Raw genomic sequence first — 10,311 nt, forward strand, 5'->3', positions numbered from 1 at the left:
TACTCAAATCAGGAGGGGAATTTTTTCGCAATTTAAACTTAGAACGTGAGAACTTAGTTTTAATTCGAATCAGAGAGTGTTGTTTTGCTGCTGAGGAGGCCTCACCTGAGATGAATTTGCTGACTCAGGGGCCTGAAGCGTTATTTTAACGCATTCACAGTGCAACATTTTCATTGTAAATAACCCTTACCGAAAAAAAATTGAGTAAAAATTTAGTAAATGGTCAGTAAAATTGAGAAACATCGTAGACCATTGCAAGCAATGACAATTTTACACCTTGAATGCGTTGAAATAACGCTTCAGGCGCCTGTCCTAGCAAATTCAACAAAAATAACCCTCTCTGATTCGAATTGTCCGAAACGTAGATTCAAAAATCTTCCAAAAATGCTGCTCGATCAAGTTGTGGCTCCGACGAATTTAGTCTGAGGATGGTGCCACAATGACTCTTTCAACAAATTCATGAAATTTCGAACGATTTAAAATTTGAATACCGGACTGAAGGCAACTTCAAGTCACGCACAATTTTCAAAAAATCTGCCTGATTCAAACGAAGAAATTCTCGACGATTCTAAGGAAGTAAGTGATTATTGAGATAAAAAAAAATCATTTATTTTACGTCAGAATAAAGAGTTATTTTTTTCATTATTTCAATAAAAGAATTTCATTTGAAAATGGAAAACTTGTTCTTAAAATAGAGTAAAAATAAAAGTAAGAACTAAAATTGCACTTCTCCAAAAAGAACTGGTTAGTAAAAAAAATCGCTTTATTTCTAACGTGAAAATGCTAAAAAAAATCGTATATGGTTGACGTATGTATAATAATTGTGTATATCAATGTGGAGCATCGATTGAACTTATCTATAATACAGATTCTTTACTCTGTAGTAAACTTATTAAAATCTAACTTGGATTATGCTAAATTCCGCCGGCTAATGGCATTCTTTTTCCTTAAACAATCGTGTTGAATTCAGCTGAATTTTCGACGGCTCGCCGATCCCACATTTTTGCAACTGACTGAACAAATCCAGGACGTATCGATGAGTTCATTTTACCTGCAATTTGATTCGAATCAATTAGCATTTGGACAAAATATATTCAAAATTTCAGATTTGTAAATTGGTTTGAAATTTTCATTTTTTGGACAGAAAAATCAAAGTTCTAGGGCACAATTTCAATTGCCAAAATGAAGAAATTCAACACTATTTAAAAAAATGAAATTCACACAATCCATGGGTGAATCACCCATTCAAAACTGACTTACGAAAATCGACTTCATCGTCGGTGCAGCATCTGGTTTTGCGTGAATTCATTTGAGTGATGTGCGAAGCACCATGTTTTCTGATTCCGCTGTTGTTTGCATTTCGATGATAGGCGCTGTCATGACGATGTTGCTGTTGCTGCTGCTGCAGTTGCTGTTGTCGTCGTTGTTCGGCGAGATTGTTTGCCGAAGTGGCGGTACTTGGTGCTCTGGTCGTTGCCATGGATTGTGAATAATTTCGTATGACCATCATCGGTTGCGTTTGATAGTGTTCGGGTGCTGGATCGCGATATCGGCCCAATTCGTCCGATCGTGCCATTTTAACGGTGTGCTTGGGTGGCGGTCGCTCATAATCATTGTGCGCGTTGTAGCTTCGGCCTAATTCGTCCGATCGTGCCATTTTAACGGTCTGCTTGGGTGGTGGCTGCTCATAATCATTGTGCTCATTATAGCTTCGGCTCAATTTGTACATAGATGATGGTAGCGCATAGGATGAAGGATGATCAAGATACTGATGGTTGTCGCCAATATGTGTCGGACGTTGATGTGACGACATTGGTTGATGGTGAACGGCCGCATATTTTGGCATTTGGCTGTAATGCAATTGTGAATCGATGTGTTCACGACGATGGATTGGACTCTCCCGTACAATATATTCGTCGGGATGGACAGTTTGAACGATGCGATCCGTTTTGTGCGGATCGGCAATTTTATTTAATGTTGGCCGCTTCTTTTCCGGCAACAGAACACGCTCAAACACTGGCTGCTCCGGCTGTGGCAAATGTTGATACTGAACAAAATCAATTGTATCGCCCCGGTGATAGTTGCCATTTTTTGCAATGTCATCGGGTGAAGACGGTTCAATGGCAGTTTGTACCGTTTTCGTTTGAGTCCTCACCACTGTTTCTTTGATCGGTTTTGCCACTGGCTGCACCGGCTCCTCCGTCACAGTGATCTGAGTCGTTTCATTCACTTGAACACTTGGACTCGATGAATTGTTTGATGCAGCTGGCTCAGTAATGGTCATCACTTGCTGTTGAGATGGCTGCTGCTGCTGTGGCGTTGGTTGATGCGGTTGCTCTTGCCGCTGTGACGTGGTGTAATCATGCTCTGTTTGCGTCATGTCAGTAACGTGGCGAGCCATCGGATCAGCCAAATCATACATCATGACCAATGCAACGAAGAACGACAAACAACCCAATATTATGGAATTATCATGCAATTCCCATGGCACTTGATCAAAAGCAGCCAACACAATGCCACCTGCGATAAAAACGAATGACAAAATGAAAATGTTAATGTTTACGCACTTTAATGGTCTCTACTTGCCTCTCCCTGGTTCTGGGATGTTTGTGTTTACATAAGAGAGTTAGTTAAAAAGTTTGTTGAGTTCAAGGAAAAAGCTGCTGTGAGTGAAAAAGCGACAAAATGGAGAAGGAAGAAGGTGAAAAATCGGAAAAAGAGATGAAAAGAGAAATAAGAAATGAAAAACCAAATGCAAATGTAGGGAAAAGTCAGGGAAAGCCAGAAAAGGAATAAAATACGAAAAATATCAAAAAAAAAATTCGGCAAAAACAATGACACAGAAAGTTTGGTGTGAAATATCATTGTAGCATCGTTTCCGTGTTACGCGTCTTAAAGTCTTCCGTCTTATGTGCCTTCCTTTCGTCTTGAATTAAAAGTTTAATGAATGCATAATTTGGATTCGGTGATTTAAAATGCTTGGCATCTCGAATACTGCTGCATTCCCTATGGTCGTTTCGTACGTATTTCTTCGTTCGAAACTTTGACTTTATGTTAGTTTCATCAAGAGGCATAAAATTAGTGAAATGCACAGGCAAACGACTTTTTTTAGGGAAAATTTATGGCCTTTTCCACTCTCATGGTAAATTTTTTATGTTCATCTTAAAAAAAACAAATTGCCAACTTTGCCAGCATTCGACGTGAACAATGTTAAAGAGGTGTTGTTTTAATGAATAATAATGATTGTGAGAGCAGTAAACTAGCTGCTGAGACTTCGATAAGAATCAGCCCGAAAATATCTGCAACAACAATTTTCAACCAATAAACATTTTGTGTTGTGTTTTGTTGGGCTGTTTGAATGAATGGACGAGGCTAATGAATTAGTAAATGTGAGAACTAGAGAGCGGAGGTGAGTGTGAGAGAATGGAATAGAGATTGAGAGTCTCAATTTGAGAGTAAAAGAAGCAAAGTGCGATGGGAATAGAGCGAAAAATGGAGAGAGAGGGTGGTGGGTAGAGAGAAAGAGAAAGAGAGACAGAGAGAGAACAAGAAAGAAAGAAAAGGAAGGAAGAAAGAGAAAGAGTGATACTGTGATTAGAACTAGTAAGGGAGTGAATGAATAAGTAAAATAACAAGGGATCGAATGCAATGACTGAAGAGAGTCTTTCAAGCGAAAACAGGAGCTAATGAATGTAAAGCTTACATTTTTAACGTGGAGCTGAAGCTAGACCAAGCGGGAATTAGCGAAAAATGTAAATGAGCCAACCAGCGTGTAAACAAAAATGTCGGTAGACTCAAAGAAGTAAGAAAACAACTGCAACAAAAGTGGCAAATACCGCGCGAGATTTAGCCATAGCATAATGTCGGTTTTTCCCGAGAGGAGAGACACGAGGGCGACCGCGTAAGCAAATGACAGTGCAATTTAAGCACGTGGTAATTTTTCGACCGACCTTGCATATTTTGCGAATTACAAGCGGCCAATTTTCAGCCAGTCAAGTGGCTATAACAAGGCCTTTAGCATCATTAAAAGTCATTTGAATCGTCGTTTCTCCCCTCTGTGGCGAAAAATTCGATGACTCGCTGAAAAATTTTGTACACTTTTATTATACGTACTATTCGCCTCCCTGTCTATGGCCTGCATTGTACAGAAAAATGAAAAAAAAAATTATATAAAATGGAAACTGAACGAAGAGCGCACATGCTGCGTCTGTGTAGATTAATTCAATAGATTCATGTCTCTCGTAATCAATGCGAATTACAAACTTGACTTTATTGCCAAGTTGTTGTGTTTGTTTTTTTCTCTGATGTCACATGAAATAGTGAAGAGAGAAAGAGAGAAAGAGAGAAAGAGAGAGAGAGAGAGAGAGAGAGAGAGAGAGAAAGAAAAAAAACATAACATTGATTGATGGGATGAACAATGTGGAAGCAAAGGTAATTTGGTCGCTGTTAATAGTTGTTAGGCAGGAAATGGTGTCGTATGAAAGGTCATTTATTGCACAGATTACTATCGATTTTCGACGCTTTGAACACACAACACGATTTTGGTTTTCCGTTGAAAACAAACGGATTTTCATACGAAATTCAAGGGATTTTTCGAAACTAGAGGGAAAAAAAAACGTAAAAAATGCATCGATTTTTCAACATATTTCATACATACCCATGGCAAGGAAACAGAGCATTCCAACGATTAGAAATATTTTCTCAATTAGCGATGGTCTTGAACTGGCATCGATGCATCTGCATGGAAAAATGTTTGAAACGAGAAAAGAGAAAAAAAAAGAGTAAACAATCATCGAATAAACATGTAGAGAGAAAAAAAGAATCGCGTAGAGAGTGAAAAAAACAGCAACAATGCATTCAAAAGAAATATGCAAAAATGAATGCGAATGAATAAAGCGTGTGCATGAAAAATAGAAGTAGAAAAAAAGCAATGCACACACTGCATCGCGCGCCATATGCACAATCTTGAATGTGAGTGCATTTGTTTTTCACTCTCATCTGTAAAATATGTGGTGTAGATGTGTGTTTGCATGTGTGACACACATTAAAATTGTGCGCGAGAGCGCGCACGCTCGCTCGTTCGCCTCAACAGCGGACACATTTTCCAGCAGCGTAAATGCCAAAGTCTAGAATCAACATACATGCATTGTAACATTGTGTTGTGCTGGATTTTTTTTTCTCTTCTCAATGTGAACAGAAACATGCGAATATCAATTACAATTATTCTATTTGTTTCCTCTAGCTACTGCCGCTATTGCTGCCGCCGTTGCTGCTGTTATTTTTCGCTTTACGTTTTGTACCTTCTGTTTTAGCCTTTTTGCTTTTATTTGTTGTGTGCACCTTTTTTCACTGTTTTTTTTTTCATTTGTGCGCCCATGTTATTTTCTCCTTTTGCTGGAAAAAACAGTTCTTACCTTGAAATTAGCATAAGTGTGGTAATCAGTGAGAATCCACCGTACGTTATATTCGCAAATGTATTTCCCGCCGAAGACCATGTTATATTGTGCAGTAGACTCCATTCTCTGTTTATGCGGTTTTTACCCCCGAAAAAAAAAATAAATGGAATCGAAATGAGATGGAACAACAACTTTGACAGAATAACCAATCAACCGACGAAGAGATATTTGCATAATGGCTCGTGATGATGGTTGGATACCATCCCAGTGAATCAATTGCAAATGACAGTCGATGGGTTTTTGAATGAAAAATCGAAATTTCAACTTCATTTGAATTCGAATTTCTTTTGAAAATATGTTTGCGATCACAGGAAAGAAATAAATTTATGATTTTGGAAAATTTCGTCGACATGAAGTTCAAATTTAATGAATATTTTATGAAAATTTGATGAAATCTAAATCAAATGCTAAAAAACGGAGGATTTCCACGGTAAAATGATCTAATTTGAATAATATATCAAAGTGCGTCTGAGATTTTCGCGGTGAGTCACCGCCGGTGAGATATAACGTTCTCGCTAGCTCCCATGAAGAATAGTACTTCAACGGGGTATGGTAGCAGTTAGTGCAGAAGGAACGAAATTTGACACCAGCTACCAGTAAAACTAAGCCAAAATCTCAGCCATGCTATGAGACTGTCATTCGTCTTGATTTTTCTGGTGATTTTCCATTTTTACGTGCCAATATTTGAATTATGTCGTCATCACAACACGCCTGGTTTTTTTAATCCCCAAAACACGTTTAGAACGTTTCAATATGCAAATATTCCTCTATGGACAATATCTCAATGAGAATATATAATGATTATCTCATTTGAATATTTCTTTTCTAGGAAAACATACCAAATTTCTCATTGAATCATTAATATTTGATTCGAAATAAGAGCAATTTTTCTTTTCATACCTGGAGTATTTTTGGTTTCGAAGAAACACACGACGCGCTTCCAAGTCTGTTATTACTTTGGTTACGAAGCAAGCAATGCAGCCCAACTAAATGTACGAAATGGAAAATGGAACATTTAATCACAGCATTTCGAACGTTTCTGTTGACAAATAGTCTACGATTATGTGCAAAACGATAAAATCTGACATGTCATGAGATCGTGAAAGGTAATTTTTTATCGAACGTCAACGTTTTTCTTTCGCTTCGTTTTTTCGGTTTTATCATAATTGTCAAAAAAGTCAACAATGTCTAACCAAATCAAATTTTTGGTTCAAACAAGTAATTTTCAAAAAGAAGGCGCCCTTTTTATACCTTTTCGTATATCTATTAAGAAATTGATAGAATAAAATATCTTATTGACTAAGTAATTTGCAAATGAATTGATCTGTATTGCAATCCTGAGATGTTGAAATCGAAGCACCTTCAGAATTTTTAGTAATTTTTTTTGAAAATGTTAGAAATTTCAAGGAAATGTGGGACTAGTGTCCAAATCTTAGTCAAACTTTCTAAATTTTTGGTTAAAAATCAGCCCGTTTTCAAACGGAAGTGTTATTTTTGAAATTGATCTCTACGTGCGATAACTTTCAGATTTTCATTGAATAATTCAAATTGAATGAAAAGGCACCTCCCAAGCAATTCAAGAAAAACCCACAAAAATGTATTCATATTGCTTGGAAAATAAAGTTTTGAAGGTTGAAAAATCAGAAATTTAATGGAAAAAATTGAGATTTTCATGAAAAAATGCTTTAAAAACACCTATTGTTTCGGATTTATTATCATATTTGAAAGACTTTTTTGGAAATAAAGACGTAAAACCGAAAAAGATGCTAACAAAAAACGAAAAATTCTGAACCGAACTACGATAAAAAAAAAAATAATTCATTCGGTATTTGTTAAAATTTGACTTTAATCAACAATTTGGCCATCCGCTTTTAGGAAAATTGGAACTTGAAAACGGGTAAAAAGAAAGCGAACTTCCAAGTAATCTAGTTTTGATACATTTCACATGATCATTTATCTCAAAATTTTAATTTTCCACTTGTCATTGTATTCGAAATACTTAAAAGCACCGCGTAGTGTGCGTGGAAAAGTAACATGTTTCTCTTTCTCTCTAACCAATTCGATAATTTTGAGGGAAACTCGTGCAATAGCTGACCGCATGCTGACGCCTTCGTTCACACAAACTCGTTAAAACACACTACTTAAAATCACGATCAACGATAATCGCCACAAAACCATGTGCTCACTGTTTGGCTTCAGCATTTTCTTTCTTCGTAAAGCGAAACACTTCGCCAGCACTTTCCAACTTTCGTCACTTGATTCTTACACAATCACTTTCGAAATGCATTTCACACTTTTTATGCACATCAATACTCAGAAAAAACTCGTATTTTCTGGCGAAATTCAAGGGATTGTTGCGTGTTTTGGATCTTTTTTATTTTCTTTGTTTTCCGTTATTTTTATCGTTGTTTTTTTCTTATTTCCGTTGTTCCCTCAACAACATTCCCTTCCGTTATTCCCTCGCCTTAGAAGAAAACTTTTTTTCAAAACAAATCTTTCGTGAAACTAAATTTTATCGATTCTGCAGTATTTTTCAGCCGCAGCACAACAAAACCACCGGAAAGCACAGTTCAAATGCAAATGCGAAAAGATTTAATTGAAATTCGCAAATGCACGAAATCGATATTAGCGCGTATAATAAAAATAAACTGAATCGAATGACAGGAAAATGCAAACTGCATCAAAGTGATCATAGAGTTCGTCGTAGCAGAAAACCGCGTGCGGAATATTTGTGAGTTCATGCAGATTGAAAATAGCGAGAGAAAAAAAAACGATAATGCACACAACGTAGTAGAAGAAGTGAAAAAAAGCCAGCAACAATAACAACAGCAATGGCAACGGCAACGTATCTAATAACAATGAAACTGTTTTGTATGTGTCATTCATTCATTTACGTTTATTGTTGTGAATTTTCTTTTGAGATATGACCGAAAAAAAAGAGGTATATATATGTGTAACTTAGATATTCACGTGGGAGACAAAACAATGGTGCATTCTGAAGTGTATGCAGCACTAGTCGGTCATCTATCATATTGCTTCTGCTTCTAACACTTGACGAAATACAAACACACTCAATTCTGATTCTGGCCAAGTGAGAGGAGTGCGAGAGCGCGCGCAATTGTCCCCTACGAAAGAGCGAGATACAGTAGGTGTGCGGCTGTGCGCGCGCCTCTCAAGAAAAATTAAGGTTTATGAATTCGTCGCTGTTATTCGCACAACAGCATATCAGTGAGAGACATACCCATTGTTTTAATACTTTTCATCGGTTTCATATGCAACAACGATAATTCCATGGCGATTTTTTTTTGCACTATTATGTTTGTATCGTCTTTTTTTCCATTCTGTGGTCGTTTGGGTGTTTCGCAATGTCGTACCATTTATGTGTGTGTTTTCGTGTAAACAAGACAAAAATTTTCGTAATTCATTCAGATTCGAAAATAGTTTATCGAAGTTTGCAACACAATCAAACCTGTGTCGCTCGGTGTCTCTCACTATACGACCGGCCCCATTCAACAAACACGGAACACACCAAATTCACAGAACAGAATTTATCATCTCTTGTGCATAGCTCGCCCGTGAAATGTGTGTCACCCGTTTTTCAGGTGGCCGCTGTTATTGCTGCTGCTGCTGCTACGTTGCTATTATTGTCATTGCAAAATGTGCATTTTATTACAGTATAATGTTTTTTATGCCACAATGGAGCCATATAATCGTTATCTATATGAAAGTGCTTCAGGGTAATTATGGATCGACGGCGGAGGCGGTACCAACGACGATGATAGTGGCAGCAGCGAAAAAAATGTTAGCCATGCTGAAAAAAAAATAAACGAAAAGAAAGTTTTCCCGGCCGCAAAGTGAGAAAGAGTGAGAGATAGATAGAGACTGACACATGAGGTCACAATTACTGTGACAAAAGAGATGATAAAAACGCAAACCGAGTGAAGCACATTCGTTTGGTGCATTCATTTGTTGCACTCCAAAGAATTTGCTCGAAAACAATATGAATCGCATTAAAACTCATGTCCACTGGACCAAACAAACAACCGCTCTGCTGATGCTGCTGCTGCTGTTGCTTCCATTTTTTCCGTTGTTGCAGCTGTTTTTGCTGCTTGTACTCGAGAAATGGGAATTTCCTCTATGCAACGAAAGAAGAAAAAAAATGACACCAAAGACATATAAATTCGCTACACATGAGATTCATTCCTACATCTCATCTCATCTCTTTAAATTTTGCAACATTGAAATCGGCTTTTAAGTCTTTAAATGACTAATTCTCTTTCGAAAATGGAGATGAAGGAAGAGAGAGAGAGAGAGAGAGAAAGAGAGAGAAGTAGTTTTGAAAATTGTTCAAGTGGCTCGAGTATACTTACGCATTTGCAAACAGCTGCGCGTTACAATGAGATGGCTCTTGTGCTCATCCAGTTTGTATGCACATCTTCGAGCGCATATCACTTTCTCGAGAATTGTCATGAGACACATGAACGATGCAATAATAGCCATCATACAGTGCCGATCAAAAGTTTGAGTACGACTATAAAATCCATATTTCAATGTCTTTTTGTCCCATTCAACCCAAATAAGGGTTTTAATCTGATAGCCTATTGAAATTCAGACTGAATGAAACATTTTGAGGACAACATTTGGCCGGCCTTTGGCCATTTTTGGCCATTAATAAATGGCGGCCAAAAATGAGTTTTTTAACGGGCCAACGGATCAAAAAGTAATGTACATCACTGGAAAGGTCTTGAAAAATAGATTTCATTTTTGGCCTCAAACATCAAAATCGGCCGGCATTTGACCAAGATATGGCCGTTGGAAAATGGTAAAATGAAACGGCCAATTTTTTCAAACGGCC

The 10,311-nt window shown here is 37.4% G+C and overlaps 2 protein-coding genes across 3 annotated transcripts in view; one reads left to right on the forward strand and one right to left on the reverse strand.

Moving 5' to 3' along the window:
- Positions 1 to 10,311, forward strand: part of LOC129574469 (glucose dehydrogenase [FAD, quinone]-like) — an 81,686-nt gene that overhangs the window by 54,598 nt on the left and 16,777 nt on the right. The gene's annotated exons all lie outside the window — the stretch shown is intronic.
- On the reverse strand, positions 684 to 8,150 carry LOC129574470 (uncharacterized). The gene is made up of 6 exons (XM_055456538.1): positions 7,512 to 8,150; positions 6,357 to 6,442; positions 5,415 to 5,522; positions 4,658 to 4,737; positions 1,261 to 2,520; positions 684 to 1,051 (listed from the first exon to the last, which is right to left on the reverse strand). Exons 1-6 carry the CDS (start codon positions 7,554 to 7,556, stop codon positions 948 to 950), a joined length of 1,683 nt encoding a protein of 560 aa, XP_055312513.1. The 5' UTR covers positions 7,557 to 8,150; the 3' UTR covers positions 684 to 947.

This window comes from Sitodiplosis mosellana, unplaced genomic scaffold, assembly GCF_009176505.1.
Source record: "Sitodiplosis mosellana isolate CC-2019 unplaced genomic scaffold, AAFC_SMos_1.0 Smas_scaffold_6162, whole genome shotgun sequence".
Taxonomy (NCBI): domain Eukaryota; kingdom Metazoa; phylum Arthropoda; class Insecta; order Diptera; family Cecidomyiidae; genus Sitodiplosis; species Sitodiplosis mosellana.